General features: G+C 33.8%; 1 protein-coding gene across 2 annotated transcripts in view; it reads right to left on the bottom strand.

Annotated features, from left to right (window-relative positions):
* Nucleotides 1–629: 629 nt before the first annotated feature.
* The window catches only part of LOC140439338 (lysosomal alpha-glucosidase-like), a 48,157-nt gene continuing 29,335 nt past the window's right edge, over nt 630–19,451 (bottom strand). For both annotated transcript variants that reach the window (XM_072529183.1, XM_072529184.1), the window contains exons 13-16: nt 19,148–19,229; nt 15,923–16,196; nt 11,213–11,412; nt 630–7,170 (exon numbers count right to left, since the gene is read on the bottom strand). In XM_072529183.1, coding sequence (XP_072385284.1) covers nt 7,108–7,170; nt 11,213–11,412; nt 15,923–16,196; nt 19,148–19,229 — 619 coding nt within the window. In that variant the 3' untranslated portion in view covers nt 630–7,107. The remainder of the gene's footprint in view (nt 7,171–11,212; nt 11,413–15,922; nt 16,197–19,147; nt 19,230–19,451) is intronic.

Below are 19,451 nucleotides of genomic sequence, written 5' to 3'. Positions count from 1 at the left end.
ATTTTAACATTGTGACATACCACCTTAAAGTTCTATCAATCTAAAAAACACCCAGTATTTTTATCCTTTTTATCTCACATTGGTTTTGCCACTTTTGTAAGATTTCTTCTCGGATATCGGCTCTCACTTGTAGGTGGCTCTTTCTGTTTTGTTATGTCGTTGTCTCTTGCTTTCAACAAGGAGAATGGATATAACTTATGTGGCAATCGTCGAATTAGTTTCAATAGCTCTCTCTCAACGGGTTTCCATATAGCATAGAGGAATCCAAAATCTGTACACAGATACAATTTTCTTTTATGATAACTTAAATATTCAATCTAAAAAAACCGGATTTGGCACTCCGGTAGAAACCGAGGAGGAAAAGCATAACTTTCTTATCGTATAAGTACGAAGCGATGGTATTTAATTTAATTTATTTATTTTATTTCGTTTCATTTTATAGATTCGATTCTATTTTATTATATTTTATTAATAAACACTCATAGGACTGCGTTACTACTCCACGTAGTGTGTGGTCGCGCGATCTGTCGTTACAGTCGGTTATTTTTTTCATACCTGTGTGCGATCCACCACTCCATCCGTAGCCCGCGATATGAAAGCTGCGCTTCCACCTTCCAATAAAAATACAGTCACGTTGAAACAAAATTTATTTTGTTATTTTACGATATGTATACACTGGTTCCAAAAAATAAGTTTCGAACATCATTACTTCCGACATTAATTTCTAAACATATACGTTTCGCACAGACATGACAAATTTTTAACTACTTAAAATATTTAATGATGGATGGAGAATATTATCAAAGAGATAGCTCTGCTGTCAAATAAGTAACTAATTTGATTGTTTTATTGTGTTAAATGTATACTCTACCAAGATAAAAAACTTATATGAAGAAATTTAATTAGAGAAGCCTTCCCTCGTAGGGATAAAAACAGAAAGTAATCAGTACCTTTAGTAAAACTAGTTCTTTTGATTTGATTTGATTCACTGCAAAGTTTAACAATCCAAAACCGTTGGATGTTCCTTTTTTTGTCGAGCTCTGATCAGAACCATACACACTACGTAAATAGTATTTTGCGAGTGTAATATTGAAATTCAAGTTAGGGATAATAATTAATATATGGTGAGAGAGATTTATTTTATACCAGCTATAAGAAGTCAAAGAGAAACTAATCTTTCGATAAGTTGACTGGAGGTGAGTGTCTATCGTTGAGTAAAGATTAGGTTAGGTTTTTTTACATAAAAAATCATTTTTGGGTAAAAAATTAGGGCACACTAAAGGTTCTACATCTTAATTAATTACAAACGTTTTTACCGATATGATGAAACTATGATTTAATTTATTAACGAGATTGTACTGTTTTTCCTTTCATACTGTTTCTCTATTTAATATTTTGATCTGATTCTGCTCCAAATATAGAGCACAAATTGCGTTAAGTTGTAAGATAAAAGCACCACTTCTCAGCACTATGCAATAGTCCCTTATTTGACAACACAGCCAGTCACAAACGTTTTAGTTAAAATTAAACATTGTCATTGAGCAATAAAATCACAATATTTTCACCTTATCCATATATCTAATTCTAAAACTAATTTTAGCATCTATCAGGTAACATTAAATAATTTTCTTCGTAAAATTTGGCATCTAATGGATAACGAACTTACATAGAACTTTGGCTTAACACAGACATTTCTTTAACTTTAATATGACGTGGTAAATTGTTTACACTTATCAACAATAGGTATATATTGTATAATAAAGTACATTTAAACGATAAACTTGGCAAAACGTAAAAGTACACCGTTTAAGTATAGTATTGTGCGAATTAATGTGAACACAATTTTACTTTTTTAGCAGTTGGCAACACATTTATGTCATTTTAGTGATAAGTTTTGACAGTCGGTGAATAATGACACATACTGAGCTACAGATGAAATGTATTTTTGTTTTTTTTTTAATTGAGTTTTTGCTGAAGTAAGCTGAACTAAAGCGCTTTATGAACTCATTCTTGAGGATAGACAACAATTTCATAATGTGCACTAATATTTTTACTTTGGGTGAACAATCGTCATTGAGATAGATTGTCAAGGTAAGTAGTGTAATTTTAACAGCTGTCAAAAATGTAAAACTTTGACATTGGGAAGATTAAAGTGAACACAAAATGAAAATGTAAAAGGAAGAAAAAGACAACAAGACACGAATCCTTAATAAGGGAAATAAATGATTACGGAGAATGCAGGTGTTGTAAGTTGTTTTCTTTTTTGGAATATGGCTGTTCTGTTTTTCAAAAATCTTTCATTAGTGTATAGTTGTTCAAAGAGTGTACTTGTGCAATTTTTAAATTTAAAACTATGGCTGAGAGATTTGCTAGATCTTTTCAAATTGTTACTGTGATTGATAATGGAATGAGTCAAAGAGAAGTGGCCAGACAGCTTGGAGTCAGTTGTTGTATGGTCCAAAAAACATACCAACGATTCGTAGACATTGGATCTCACGAACGACGACCAGTATCAGGCGCGAGAAGAATCACGACGGCCAGAGAAGACCGTTCTTTACAACGGATTTTGCAAAATCGGTTCTTTATGGCTAGAGCAATCCAAACACGTTTTCAAAATGCCCACGTGTGGACATTAAGCACTTCTACAGTGAGAAAAAGGTTGACATAGTGTGATACAAACTGTATTTGAAAATCGACACAGCATCCTGGAATATTTTGAAAATATTGAGTCCGGAAATCCCAAAATATATAACATGAAAACAACAGTTCATTACAAAGCTGTGGGAGAATATGCCCTCAAATTGGAATTGACAATATTTTACTCGCTGCCAGAAATAACACAAAAAATCGAAAATGTATTCGGTTGCTTATGACCTTAAAAAATGTACTCTCATTTGCTTATGAACTTTAAATTTAATAGTGTCATGTGGTTTGGATTGAACATTTTGCGAAATAAGTAAAGTTTTGATATTTTAATAACGACGCCAATGGCAACTGCAGAAACGGAAAGACTTGCTGAGTTGTCCATCGAAAAAACTTGCTGATGTGCTTGTCATCGAAACAACTTTTAAGGGAGAAATTTCCGACTTCAACAACAATTTAAGGAAAGTTTGAGTTTAATTTTAAGAAAGTTTGTTTGTGTTCTCGAATCAGCGCCTCCCTGAACAAAATTATCACCAGCCACCACTGCCAGCAAGTATTAGAAAACTATAACATACTTGTTGATTATATACCAAAACGCGATTAATAAATAATAAAAGCCAAGGGAGGCCATATTTTCTATAAACAGTGAAATTGTATTCTTTTTTCTTTATTTCTTCGTCTATAAATAATGTTGTTTATTTCAAATGATCAATTGTATTCACATTAATTCAAACTAATTGTAGTTTTGTAAACATTCTTTAAAATAGTGTTTTTAATGATTTGAAATCCCCTATTCTCTAAGAAGGAATCAAAAGCTTCAATATGTGTCCTTCCTAACAACTATAAGATCCTCAAATTGAGCGTATTTCATTAATAGAATTTGCATATTTAGAAATTATTTCACAATAAGATTGAGTTGAAGTAAATAGGAGATATTTTATCGGGATTGGCTCGTCAAAAAAAGTCTTGAGGATCGGTTTAGTACAATATTTTTTTAAACATGGATTGAATGAATCTATTACACTGATTCTCCCATGCGGATTTAATTATCACCATGGTCAACATTTTTATGGTATTTTTTTGGTTTTAGCACTCCTTAATAAGGTATTAGTGTAGTCATCCTGTCATTCTCTCCTCTTAACTACATCTGTAAGCTGCTTTAATAGACTAACGAATAGGTTAACAATAAAATTCGATTGATACTAATCTAATGAACAAATCCGCTTGAGAAAAAGATTTAGTACAAGCAATCACTTACTAAGAATTAAAATACGTAAGTATCTAATTGAATACTGCATATCAGATTAAAACGCACTAAATATACTTTCGAACTAATAATGAAAATATATATTACATCTTCATTCTGGTTTTACAACTCTCCGTAAGTCCCATCCTCCTCCGGAATTTCTCTCCTATCGTCCCTAACCATAATAGGTTGCTAGTTATCTGAGTAATCGAGTTCAATATGTGAAGATAAAATCTTTTGTTTCCTCTGTTGTCCGTCAAGGGTCTCATTTGGGACCTTTACTGTTCCACCTATCCATTAATGATATAGCTATAATATTTAAGCGTGCTAAATTTTTACTCTTTGCTGATGATCTTAAACTGTATATGGAGATAGACAGGAATACTTAACTCATAATAACTCATTATAAAGATGGTCGTTGAAATAAATGTTTTAATATAACCTTTTTAAGTCTAGATCATGTATTGACTTTGATTATCAGATACATTCAAATATTTTATGTAGAGGGAGTAAAATTCGAGATCTTGGTATTTGACTCATAGTCAAGAGTCAAGAGATATTACAGATCGGGATCTGAGTAGCTTGGGATTTGTGATAAGGACCTCAACTGAATTTTCAGTTATGGCCTATAGGATTCTTTATTTGACTCTGGTACGTAGTATCCTATCTTATGCCTCAATTGTTTGGTCACCTTATTACCAGTGCCAAATCGATTCTGTAGAAGCAGCGCAGAAACTGTTTTTGAGAACCTTGTCTTGGAAATTTTTCTTTTCTTTTGAGGCTAATTGGTATGGTGGCCCTAAGTGTGTCTCGCAGTTTTCCAAAGGCTGCCCACGCTAAAGTAATTCGTCATTGGATTTCGCATGTTTGGTTATCCCTGCTGAGTTAAAGAAAAGTATTTGACCAAAGCGTATTATCGAACATGACCTATGGGGCAGAAACTGACAAAATAAGACTACAGCTTCGAAATTGTGAGTGACACAGAGACAAATGGAACGGTCTATGCTGGGAGTGACGTTGTGGGACTAAATAAGATACGAAGATCTGCGAAGAAGGACGAGTATTGCTGATGTTGTGGAACACATGGCGGAACTAAAATGGAACTGGGCAGGCCATGTAGCGAGAATGAATGACTCACGATGGACAAGTAAAATCACAAATTAGAGGGCAAGAGCAAACAAACATAGTAGAGGAAGACCACCTACACGTTGGGCTGACGACATCATGCGTATCACCAAAAATTGGCAACAAAGTGTACAAATTCGCAAAGAATGGAGGTGTTTAAGGGAGGCCTATGTCCAGCAGTGGACGTGATAAATGAAGGCTGGATGATGATGATAATGATTAGGTTCTTGGAAATTGAGATTTTGAGGTCAAGATCTTAACAACATCTTACATTTTCTTCCACTGTTTAGGTTAAGGGTCAAGACTGATCTCATATTTTTATATAAGGTTTGAATGGTCTTATGAATTGTTCTAATATTCTGGAATTGCTTGGTCTGTCCCTACGACGCCGACGCACAATTTTCGAGAAAAATTGATTTGTACTTTTCATGTATCAATGCATAGAATTACATTGATAAATAAATTCATTTCTAATTGTGAAAGATAGCCATGGAAATTAAACAAATTGTAGGTCATAAAGATTTCAGATAAGAGCACCATTAAAAAAAAATAAATTTGTTAAATTTTATGTCAAAATGATGGAATTTTGAAAGACAAAAAGTTATGAATAAAAATATACCATACCCCTCCTAAACGAACCGCTTATGACGGCAAATAAAAAACGTATTTCACCATCGCTTTTGTACATTCCACCAAATAAAAATATATAATGTAATCACTAAATAAGACAGCCATGTTGAAGATATTTCAATTAAACTGATGTTGGGGCGTCATCTTTAAAGAAAACATTTTGGATAAGGTGCTTTAAGAACAAGAATTTATAGTTTTCTTTTTTGAAGAATATTTAAGGACATTCTGTATGAAACTAAAGCATGAAAGGACAAATAAGTGAATTAGTGAGAAAATTAAACAAAGAGATGTCGGAAAAGAAACAGCTAAAATAAAAGAGAAATTTTTAGGTTAAAACATTTGATACAAAGATGTAAGGTGGAATAATATATTTCATCTTCGTACAGTGTAGATCTTGGGAAAACAGGAGAGGACAAGAAACGCGATAAATACAACACACACGACAGGAGAACTACCCAAAAAAAAAACACAAGCTCGAAGAAGATAAATGTAGCAATGAAAAAGATAAAATTAGGTGATAACATGGAAGTATTTTAGGATAATTAGGGGGATGAATAAAGCTGAGATATAGATACATATTCTAATTTACAGAGATGGTTTTATTCCTTGAAGCTTTTATCATTGTTATATTTGGTTCCACATAAACATGTTTGTGAATCTTAAAATCCTCTTCCTTTATGTTCATTAATAGGCTTATTAAAAATAGCGACTTCATGAATTATAACTGATTTGGGTGTGCAGTTCACAATTTTTGGATCATTTACAAGTTTTAACGGTAGGAAAATTCAAGCTTCCTTCAAAATATAAAAGTCAAATATAAACACCAAAGCAGAAAAACCTATGTACTTGATATAATTGCTGTGAAAGGCAAGTTATAAAAATTGAACAAAATAATCACCAATAGGCAATATCGGCATGTCTGAGTCGGTGCCAGCTGGAGGGCTTTTCAAAGGTTTGGTAAAGTTAATTATGGAATAGTAGGTAACTGCTTTTCAATCAGCTAACACTGAACAAAAGAATAACAGGGCCTTTCATAATATATCGATTTACTGTATCTTGGAATAACTCGCAAGGAGTTCACTACACTATACATTATTAAGTCATCTGTTTTTAAAAGTATTCGCATACGTCTTGCTTTTATTTAGTCAATTCGATAAAGCTACCCCCTACGCCTTTTTTTAAATGATGCAGAATCAGTCATCACGGACTTTTATCATCAACTTTTATTATTTTTTTTAGTTAAATAAATGAAAGATTATTAATTCTTTAAAACGAGTGTAAAGTTACCATTTCCCATAAAAATCTCCATTTTAGAAATGTTTGAAAAGAATTAGAAATAAGTTCTTACTTTTAAGAAAAAAATTATGCGTAATATTTCTACAATAAAAGTTCAAAATATGGTAATAAAATGAGTAATACAGAAGAAAAATAATAAATATACTTATATAATAATATTTGAGTTGTTATTTCCACGAAATAACCAGAGGAGATTGCAGAGGTATATCCAATTTGTCGATATTTAAGTACTGAAAAAGAAAAAAAAATTAATGTATTGTAGTTGCTATATTAAATTTAATCTCTACATACTTTGTGAAGTACATCTGTATCCTAATTAGATGTTTTATATACAAAGCCATTTAAAAAAAATCGTAATTAGAAGAATAAGCCTTCATTCGTGTGGACCATTCGGGTGGAGCCTCACACAAAAGAAATACAAAGGCAACATATCATAACATAACTTGTCTGATTTCATTAAACCACAAATCTAAAGAAAATAAGGTAGTCTTTTCAAGCTCTTGGTTACTTTTGTAACATTTATAAGAGGGTTATTTGTTAGTTATGTAATAAAATTCATAAACAAGGTTATTCAAAGTTTAGACCTCATTTGACTATGTGTGTATATTTTAAGTATTTTCAAAAGAAGCATATGGAAAAGCTGCAAAATGAACTAACATAAGAAACTAATTACTTTAGAATATATAATTTCAGCGATATAATTGGTATAAGTGGTGAAGCAGTGACTACCTAGTACTTCGAGAAACTTAATTTAGGTAATTTACTTCTAATACAACCAGGAACGAATCTTAAACCCATCATTCATATCATTTTAAATCAAGTTATCATTTTCTTAACATTCCTATGATATTATGAATTTATGATCGACCCTTTACGCCACCACAAAACTTACCCCATCTCGTGCGCTTGCGTCGCACCAATAACTTTAATATGCACTAGAAATAAAATTTAATAAGATCACCACACCAACCTTATCCGAAGATAAATTTCTTTGTAATTAAAAGAACAAAACAAACTTAATAGACCTTCTCAAAAGTGTGCTCTATCAGAAGTGAGTTTTAGTGTCGACCAGGCTGAATCTACAGCTTTCGATAAGATGTTGTAGATCTTCTATACTCGTTGCTATGATCACAGTGTCGTCTGCATATCGTAAGTTGTTAATTAATTTTCCGTTAACGGTAACTCCCGCTTTGATATTATTGAGCGTGTTTTGGAAAATTTCTTCAGAATATAAGTTACACAAAAGTGGCGATAAAACACATCCCTGTCTAACTCTTCTACAGATCTTCATTTCTTTTGAGTGTTACCCATGTCCTACTTTATCGAAAGCTTTTTCGTAGTCAACAAAGCACAAGTGTAGATCAACGTTTACATCCCGACATCGCTGAATCAATATGTTGATGGCAAATAGTCCTTCTCGAGTACCCATTCCATTTCGGAACCCGAACTGCGTCTCGCTAATATCCTCCTCTACCCTTTCGTATATTCTCTTATGTATTACTTTCAGCAGTACTTTTAAAGTATGACTTATGAGACTCAGTGTTCGATCATCAGAGCACTCTTTTGCTGCTTGTTTTTTAGGGATGGTTATAAATGCTGACTGTAGCCACTCTTGTGGTATTATTCCCGTATCGTACACCGTGTTGAATAAATCTGCCAATACTTCCAAGTTATCCTCTTCCACTAGTTTTAACAGTTCTACTGGCATTTCATCTAATCCAGCTGCCTTATTGTCTTTAGAGTTTTTAATAGCATATTTGATTTCATCTATCGTGATCTACTGCCTCTCTAAAGGATTTAATTCTTGTATTTTCTGCATTTCACCTCTTTCATCTTGGAAAAGTTCTCTAACGTACTCCTCCCATCGTCTTAATTTCTCTGGTAAATCTATTAGTAGTATTCCTTTTTTGTCTTTTATGTGTGCTTGCTGTCTATTTCGACTCATTTCAGTCACTTCTCTTATTTTTTTGAGCATATTTCTCATATCATATTTTGTTTCTAGTTCTTCTATCTCTTTACATTGTTTCATCAAATAGATTTCCTTAGCTGCTTTAATTTTTTTCCTTAATTAGAGGATCGGAAAACTTAAATTCATCAAAATTTTACAGAAACATCTTGAGTTGGCTAATGGCACAGCATTATTTCTCAGTAAGAAAGCCGAGCCATCTGTGCTCGCTCGTTTAAAAAATATTTAACTTATCATCGTTTCCGCCAACACAACATGCAGCTGGTTTTCACAATCTTAGATTTTCTTACCAAGAAACACAGCGATCCTTAAGATTGGGGCTGGAAAAAGCATGGAAACATTTGAATTTCAATCAAAACTTTCCAAACCCCCAAACTTCTGAAATTAATTATCTGCAGATGCAAGAGAAACTGTGTAAGTATGTGTGGTTGCCGAAAAGCAGGCCTCAAGTGCTCTGCATTGTGCCTCAATTGTTCTGTTGAAACCTGCAGTAACATCATGGAAATGTCAAAATTATTCGAAAAATTCGAAGATGAATTACCCACAATGGGGCCAATGCTAACTCCCGTTCTTCCGCAAACATTCACCTGCGATACTGAATTAGATCCTGAACCGCAGCCTGGACCATCAAAGAAAATGAAAAAATAATAGCTGGAAAATAGCAGCTAGAAAACAACTTTTTAAATATATAATTATGTTCAATATTATCTCTCGAAAAACCCTATTAATATTACTCTGATATCTTTTTTATTTTTAAATGACCAGAAAAAAAGTTATAAGGCCAAAATAAAATTTGTTCAAACATTTTTAGTTTAGTAGACAATTAAATTTGCTACAATCTGATAAAATTTTCTGAACGGCAAGATGACGGCTGGGGGACAAGCGTGGTGACCCTAGAAACTTAAACTTATTCTTAACACCCAACACACAAAAAAAAAATAACTTCTCTGTCTTTTGCAACGTGGAATAATTCGTCTACAGTCATGTTTGTCCAGTCTCGAATATTTCGCAGCCATGACTTCCTCTTTCTACCTATTCCCTTTTTGCCATCGACTCTACCCTGCATGATGACCTGCAGAAGACTATATTTATTATTTCTTAGTATGTGTCCAAGGTATGCAGTCTTGCGTACTTTTATCGTTCTCAACAATTTTTTGTCTCGACCCATCCTTCTCAGCACTTCCTCATTGGTGACCCTGGCAGTCCATGGAATTCTCAATATTCTCCGGTATATCCAAAGTTCAAAGGCTTCAATCTTTTTAACTATTTGCGCTTTTAGTGTCCATGTTTCTACCCCGTACAATAGTTGCGACCAGACGTAACATTCAACAAACCTCAGTCTCAGCACAGTATTCAGATTTTTGTCACAGAACAATTGTTTGAACTTTAAGAACGCTGCCCTTGCCATTTCTATTCGTACCCGGATCTCTTGGTCTGGATCTAATTCTGTGTTGATGTAAGCTCCCAGATATTTATATTTTGTCACTCTCTCTATTTGCTGTCCACCAAGAGTTAGTTGTTCATTATTTATTGGACTCCTTGATACTATCATAAATTTGGTCTTATCTGTGTTGATGTCAAGTCCCATTTGAATGCATTCACTATTTATTGCATCTAGTAAAGTTTGTAGTTCTTCTATACTCTCAGCCATAATTACCGTGTCATCTGCAAATCTCATGGTGTTTATGATTTCTCCACCAATTCTTATTCCCTCTTTTCTTTCCCATAAGGCTTTTCTGAATATGACCTGTGAGTACACGTTGAAAAGCGTCGGAGACAAGACGCATCCTTGCCTAACCCCTCTCGCAATCGGTAAATTATTTGTTTCTATATCGTTCACCTTTACTACTGCTTTCTGGTTCCAGTATATAGCCTTAATAAACTCAATGTCTTTTTTGTCTAAATTGATGTTTTTTAATTCATCTATTAACTTCATATGCTGCACTCGGTCAAAGGCCTTCCTAAAGTCTATGAAGTATGATATATCTAGTATGATATGAAAATTATTATATGTACATTAATATTGCTCAAAGTAAAATTGAAACAAATGGTACCAAATTCAAACAACTAAAGAGATATAACGATGCATTACTCTCTTATTTTGTATGTCACAAGTTTTTCCTGTCATAGCTCTGACTCTTCATTTTACACGTTTACATATTACAATAACCTTGTTGTTTTGATGGTATCGTGTTGTGTTTCAAATCATAACATATCATGTTGGCCCTTGAGTTTATTACTTAGAAAAGTAAACTGAAGATGTGAAATCTATTAAAAAATTATATGTATTTAAAATCATACATTACCTTATTTGTAGAATTGTAATCGAAATTCTTATGACTAGCACCGTTGACCACAACTTCTTTCACATTGTCTTCAATTCCCAGTACAGCAATTCTGTCGAGATTCGGTGGTATTTCAGATCCGATGAAAGTAGCATAGGAACGTAGGGTGTTTTCTTCGAGTTCGAACATGAGTGATGAATACTGTTTTTCTTTGTAAGAATCTAAAAAATATAAGGACATATTAAAACGAGAAGTAAACTCACAATTCAATTTATATTCATTATTTAATTACTTCAACTCACAATTCAATTTATATTCATTATTTAATTACTTATTGTACAATTGTTATGACATTCTATAAAATACAGCTTAGATCATAATTCCATAAGAATAACCGGTTTTTATATAGATTGAATAATATTCGACATAATCCAGGTAAATAATCAAAAAATTCAGAAGGAATCCGGTTTACAAAGACGCACATAAGGTATTTTTTTAACTCTCTAGCGACTAATGGTGACTCATTACAACTTTCGCAATAATTCTGGAATTTTTCAGTATTACTACTGTCTGGTGACTTCCGACAGACATTACTGGTTATTCCTCTCTTTACATATGCGGATGAGATTAATGTATGTAACACAATCGTTTTTATGGTGAAATGTCGAAACATTTTGATTGATCATTAAGATAAGAGTGGGGGATAAAGGGATGGAATGCAAAAACAAGGAGTTGATTCCAGTTTACTCCAATTAGCCTCTTTTATTCAAATCCGACTCTCACCTTCACGCTGGTGTCCCCTGTAAACCGAGCAAACCAACTGAAGATCAGTTATCCAACCCGGGTGGAAAGTTGGGTCGGGAACTGACGAGAGCGGGTGAAATGGCCCTCCAAAAAGGGGGTTTGGCGTTGGGTTAACTACCCAACCCTGTAAAAAATCTTTTGTTATGAGAGCTAAAAAGAAAGAAACCGGACTGTTAAATCTACGACGAACTCGCAAACGAAATAAGGATAATGATTTAAAAATTTGCACGTGGAACGTAAGAAGCCTTTATCAGCCTGGAGCTACGGCTTTGTTCATACAAGAAATTAATAAAGCCAAAGCAGATATCATTGCTTTACAGGAAATGAGGTGGACTAGCTCAGGCATCCTGGAAAAAAATAACTGCAATATTTACTACAGTGGACATCCTACCCGACAAGAATTTGGTACCGGATTTATTGTAAGCAGCAAGGTCAAACATAGTGTAATTGTTTTCAAAGCTATTGATCATAGGATATGTCGAATAAGACTTAAAGGGAAGTTCTCTAATATTAGCATTATTAGCATCCATGCGCCAACTGAAGAAAAAGAGGATGATGAAAAAGACATGTTCTATGAGGCACTAGGCCAAGAGTACGATGAGTGCCCAAAAAATGACATCAAAATAATAGCAGGAGACTTTAATGTCAAAGGCGGAAGAGAGAATATATTTTCACCCACCATCGGAAAAGAGAGCCTACACGTAGACTCTAATGATAATGGTCTCAGAATCATAAACTTTGCGATGTCTAAGAACATGGTAATAGCTGGGACACGATTTCCCCATAAAGATATACATAAGGGAACTTGGAAATCTCCTGATAATGAAACGATTAACCAAATAGATCATATAAACATCGATGTGATACTGCTCTAACTTATTAGATGTTAGGACTTTTAGAGGAGCAAACGTAGATAGTGATCACTATTTAGTTAAAGCACGATTTAAAGAGAGAATATCCAATTTAAAAAAGGAGACCGGGAAAAGGAGAGAAAAAATCGACATTAATAAACTAAAAGATCCCGACATTGCAAATGTATACAGACAGCAAATAGAAGATCAAATAAGGACAGAAAACTTAGAAGAAGAAGAGGACATTAACTAACTATGGGCAAATATACGAGATATTGTGTTACAGAAATCGGTTGAAATATTGGGCAAAACCAAGTCAGAAAAAAGAAATCATTGGTTTGATCATGAGTGCGAAATGGCCACAAATAGAAAGAACGTAGCATTTTCAAAAACCATCGACGCAGGTTGTACGCGGAGAAAAAAAGAAGAGTATAGACATCTTAGAAGAGAGGAAAAACGTATCCATCGACGAAGGAAGAGGGAATACAAACAGATTTGTATCTCAATGAGATACAAAGTTTATTCGATAAAAATGAAACGAGGAAATACTACAAATCCTTAAATAATAGCCGTCAAGAATTTAAACCACGATTAAAAATTTGTAAAGACACTAACGGTGAAATTCTACATGATAAAAACTCGGTTCGTAACAGATGGGCACAACATTTCAGCGAACATCTAAATATAATCGATATTGAAGGAGGTTACAACATAGACCACCAAGAAGATGAATTGATGATTTGGAAGAAGACCTACACATTCTAAGGGTCAGAAGATGGAGGCAAGTTGCCCAGGACTCTTTGTGAGCAGGCCAAGATCCACAACGGATTGTCGAGCCACTTATGATGATGATGCTTAAGATAAAAGTGCAAAATGATCCATCAGCGCAAATATTTTCCAAAAATTTGCCCAAATGTATTCCAAACATTTGCTAAATATTGAAAACGGTAAAATAAAACTGCATCCAAAAACACAATGCATCAAACTTCTAGATAATTTCTGCACTTTTGTTGAGACCAAACATGAATTAATTGTAAGTGTCTTCCCGACTATACTGAATAATTACTTGAATCATAATTGGTTCATTGAGCGCGCAATTTTGGCGGCGAAAAATGTTGACGTTAACGAAATTAACTTTCAGATTCAACAGTTGTCATCAGGTGATCTGATATCTTTTAAATCAGTCGACAGTATTGTTAATGAAGACGAAGCCGTAAATTATCCAAAAGAATTTTTAAATTCTCTGGATATACCAGGGATGCTATCACGGATTTCATCATATTTACTTAACTCTGTTAAATAACCCTAATATTAGTCGTATAATAATCAAGCCACGGCAAAGCGTGACCGGGTCATCTAATATATATATATATATATATATATATATATATATATATATATATAAACTCCTGGACAAAATTAACGCACCACTTTAATTAATCTAAATATTTACAATATAAACACAAAATGGAACTAAGTTACATTGAAATAATAATAAACACCTACAAATAAGTCCAACATGACTTAAACAAGTCCATTATGACCTTAATTTGCCCTATTGTTTCTTTAAAAATTTGTTTTTGCCGGAAATGCGTAAATAAGCTAGCATAACTCCAAACTACAAAAAGAAAAAAAAAATAGTAAAGTAACACCATAAAATGCATCTGGATCTACACTAATACCGTGTAGGCCCTCCTCTACTTCTTATGACTGCATTTATGCGTCGAGGCATGCTTGATATCAAATGCTCAACAAAAGCTTGCGGAATATTTTCCCATTCTTCAATAACGGCCTCAATGAGTTGGTTGTGATTGGCAATAGGTGGTCTACGACTTCGAATCTTTTTTTTGAGATAGTCCCATAGATGCTCTACAGGATTTATGTCCGGACTGTTAGGTGGCCACTCTAGTAATGGAATATCAACATCATTTAGGTAGCCAATAACCTGTCGAGCCACATGAGGACGAGCGTTGTCTTGCATGAATAAAAAATTAGGTCCAAGAAACGGAGCAAAAGGCATTACATGTTGGATAATAATGTTGTCTAAGTAATAATGGGCATTCATAGACCTCGTACGTATGGGGACCAACTCCGTACGAGCTTCAAAGCAAATTCCCCCCCAAAACATTTTAGAGCCGCCACCAAAAGGTACTTTAGGAGAGATATTGCAGCTGGCAAACCTTTCTCCTCGCCTTCGCCAGACACGCTCACGACCATCTGGAGCTTTTAGGCTTACTCTAGTCTCATCGGAGAAAAGAACTTGTTTCCAATCATCGATGGTCCAATTTTGATGCAATCTTGCAAAATTCAATCTCTGAACCCTGTGTTCTCTGGTAAGCAAGGGTTTTTTGGCCGGTTTCCTGTTGCTCAATTCTGCTTCATGTAAACGTCTTCTAACTGTTCGAGATGATATTGCGACATTTCGAACATCTGCTAGTTCATTTTTTAGCAAATTGCTGGTGACTCTCCTATCTCTGAGAGCACGTTGTCTCAAAAAACGATCATCAATTTGATTAGTGCAACGTTTTCTCCCTTGTCCTGGCCTTCGATGGTACGACCCTGTTTCATTATATCGCCTCACCTTGCGACTTATGCTGGAATGATGTCTTCCTAACAAACCTGCAACGTATCGCATTGAATATCCTTCATCTAGGAGAGTCGATGCTCGCACTGCCTCCTCTATTGACAAATTTCTTTGGCGGTTCATTTTTTTATTTGATTTTTATGCAAATGAACTTCCAAACATGCAATTGATGAAAAACATCACAATAAAAAGCTTGTTTGTCACAAGCACTTTGCTTTAATCGGCACTCTTAATGAAAAATTTAACTCACTTTTAGTCTAAAACGAAGTTTAATACAAATTATTGTTAAAACAAGACTATTATTAGCTTACATAACAACTGTCACTGTCAAACAAGGTCCATAGGCAACTTGTCGTACAGTAAATTATCAATAAATAAAAATTATTGAGAAAAATATGAGTGGTGCGTTAATTTTGTCCAGGAGTTTATATATATTATATTAAATTAATTGGATTCCCATAGACAGCACATACCAGTGTTTTTTATACTTACTCAGAGAATCGCCGTCGTCCCAATACAGATCACCTGAAGCAGATTTCCTCTCATCGTTCGCTATGAGCAATTCGAGTTTTGACTTCCTGGAGTCTGTAGTAGTATTTTTCGGTTTCTGTAACGGAACGATTGCTCCACCTCTAACCAGCAACGGTATCGTGTCAAGAGGGGCATTCAGAGTGAAATTTTCACCTTTGCTATAAAATCCGTCGAGGGTGTAAAAATTGTACCAGTTGCCTTTAGGGATATAAGCAGATACTTTTACATCGTTTTCCTTGAAAAATAAAACAAAGATAAAAGTGTATAATTAAATTTTAAAGTTTATATCAAAAGATACAGTAGTTAGTTATAGTTAAATACATTGCTCTACAAAATTAAGCTATTTATCTCGTGATGCGCGGGGAAGAGGGAGAGGGGAAGACACCATACGAGCGTATTTTCAGAATTCGCTAAAAATCTGCATTGTTGAAAAGGACGTGGTGGAGAGCATTTGAGATATTACTTTCCCACGCCATATCCACTCCCCCCCTCACACTTTATCACATCTACTCTTCTATTACAACATTCTTCGGCTCTTTCTTCAGTTTCCTTTTCTATTTTATAAATCATAACAGTTACCTCTCCACGGAGCATAAATTCAACTAGTCCCTGCACATCATTTCGCCTAGCCCCTGTGATGTGATGAGAGTTATGTATATATAAGTGTATAATTAAATTTTAAAGTTTATATCAAAAGATATAGTAGTTAGTTATAGTTAAATACATTGCTCTACAAAATTAAGCTATTTATCTCGTGATGCGCGGGGAAGAGGGAGAGGGGAAGACACCATACGAGCGTATTTGCAGAATTCACTAAAAATCTGCATTGTTGAAAAGGACGTGGTGGAGAGCATTTGAGATATTACTTTCCCACGCCATATCCACTCCCCCCTCACACTTTATCACATCTACTCTTCTATTACAACATTCTTCGGCTTTTTCTTCAGTTTCCTTTTCTATTTTATAAATCATAACAGTTACGATTTTTAAATCGCTCTCCACGGAGCATAAATTCAACTAGTCCCTGCACATCATTTCGCCTAGCCCCTGTGATGTGATGACAGTTTGTATATTATATAAATGTCAACTTATTGTGTATATTCCTAAATGTAAAGTGTCACGATTATCCAAGTCAAGTTTATCCTGAGTAAGCCATAGGGTGATTCGAATAATCTACTTTACATCCGTTTTAAAAATCAGAATAAACGTATATTACGCCCTGCAAAGACGTGTTCTCTCTTAACTACTCAACAATAAAAATAACCTACTTCCCGAAACCGTACAGTCCTACTCACATCTAAGTGAAAAGCTCGGCTCGCATCTAAGTGAAAAAAGAACTCAAAAACACTATCAACTGTGCCCCGGGACTTGTCGAAATAAACAGACAAACGGTTTGAAACGTCAGAATGATTCTAAACGTCAAAAAATTGTTTGGTTTAACTAAATGATGCATCTTAAGTTCAAATAGCACGTGCAGATAGTCTAATTAAAAGCGGAAAATCTTTTTGTTTTGATGATATTGATCTTTAAGTTAGCCCTTCAGTCATTCATTTGTTGTGGACACGCTTTATTGAGAAAATAGGAACTTCATAAAAGGTCGAGATTATCTGTTTAGTAGTAAATCACAAAATAGCACTGTTGCCATTTGAAAGAATCCACGTGATTGGTACTATATTTTTCAAGGATGAGTATAAGTTTCCTGCTATCTGTATATCTGTTGTCATTCAGAAAATTTACCAATTTAGTGTTGAATATGTGTGTTTTTCGTCGAAGTAAGTATAGATAATCAAACAGATATATTTATCCATATTAACCTTCGCATTTTTTATTTTGGTTAAGGTACTTACTGGACGTCATTAATGATGTTTTAACATTACGGAGATGGTTGTTATCACTTTGTTTAGTTAACATATATATTATATTCCCATCAAAACTGCTTGAATTTATTCATTTGGCATCTTCCCCACAATGTTTTGGACCCACAAAAAGTATTGTGATCATTTGGTGGAGCAGGTTTGGCAGGTTTTCAAATTTTGAGAAAAATAACGAGCAAAGAATAAAACAACGATACCTATCACTTCTAAATTCAACACAAGTGTACCAACTTCGTGAATTAAAATCGCTCTTAAGCAACAAAAATGTCGGAATAGAAATTATAAATATACATTACTATTTTTACTGGGAAAAGCCACAATTTTATCTTAAAATAAGTTTATTTTGACGCTTTGATTTCCACTTGAATGATGCCACAAGAATATAACTTACATTCACTTCAGAACAAAACATTTAGTCAAATACAAATTTTTATTCAATTATTTCTGCTTACAATTTTCTTTTGTCCCACTACTAAAACACGATCTGTTAATACACACAAGTTAACCATTATCTTCGATACATCTAATGGGTTAATGAACAGTTAATTTAGTTCATTGTAAAAAGTTTTAAGATGAATTAAGAATCCATTTTAAATCAAATAGGTCACATAATTATTGCAAAAGTGTACAACAACAGTATACAACAAAATAAATTAATATTTAATGAAAATAAATAGAAACAAAACAAGAGTTAAAAAATAATCTTGTTAAAAACAATTCGAGCCGCTTGTTAAAAATACAACATAGTTTAATTAATAGTAAATAATAAAAACAAAACTAAAGTGTCAACATCGCAACTGTCAAATAAGTGTTACCAATTTATGCCAAAATTTCACCTTCGTTCGATTACAGTTACAGTGTGTTCCGAACAAATATTCTTGATAAAAACGCTTTATAATGCATTTATACAAATTAAATGAAACATATTATTGTGTATTTCTTTAAGTTAACATTAATAGAAATCTTTAAATATTATTTCTACGCGTATATAATAAAATATGTCTAGTGGCTGTAATGCCAGTGTACTCGGCAAAGTGATTCTAGAAAAGAACACACCTACCGCCTAAATATTTCGTGTTGGTATCATGTGACGTCACGGGCTATGACGCCGATGACGTGCAACGGTTTGTAAATTAGATGGACTGTACGTCGATAGAGATGAACGCATACCGTCCATATACCGAACAGGACGAAACATACGAGAAAGTACAAAAATAATAATATCCAATGGCACTATTCCATTAAGATGGACTCGCTGAATTGGATAGCTTTATTTTTTTACGAACACAAAATAAATAACTGCACTACTAACCTTTAATACAGGAACAATCAGTAAGTCAGAACCCCATAAAAAGTGAGTATCAATTCCATACGTATTTTTATCTTGAGGAAACCTGAAACACAAGTTGCAGTTTTTGCGTTAAAAAATATGTACCTACTAGTAGTAATATTCTCTTTTTCAAATAATTGCTTCAAAAACTAAAACTTATATTTTATTTATACTATCCTTGTAAAATAAATATATTCGTTACTCAGTCAAGTATATGTTACATTCTTCTTGCAGTACCGTCTCCTATCGTAGGTTGGCTACCATCACAGCAATCTTTACTTTGTTG

Source organism: Diabrotica undecimpunctata, chromosome 4 (genome assembly GCF_040954645.1).
Source record: "Diabrotica undecimpunctata isolate CICGRU chromosome 4, icDiaUnde3, whole genome shotgun sequence".
Lineage (NCBI taxonomy): Eukaryota > Metazoa > Arthropoda > Insecta > Coleoptera > Chrysomelidae > Diabrotica > Diabrotica undecimpunctata.
This window is presented reverse-complemented; position numbering and strand designations above follow the sequence as displayed.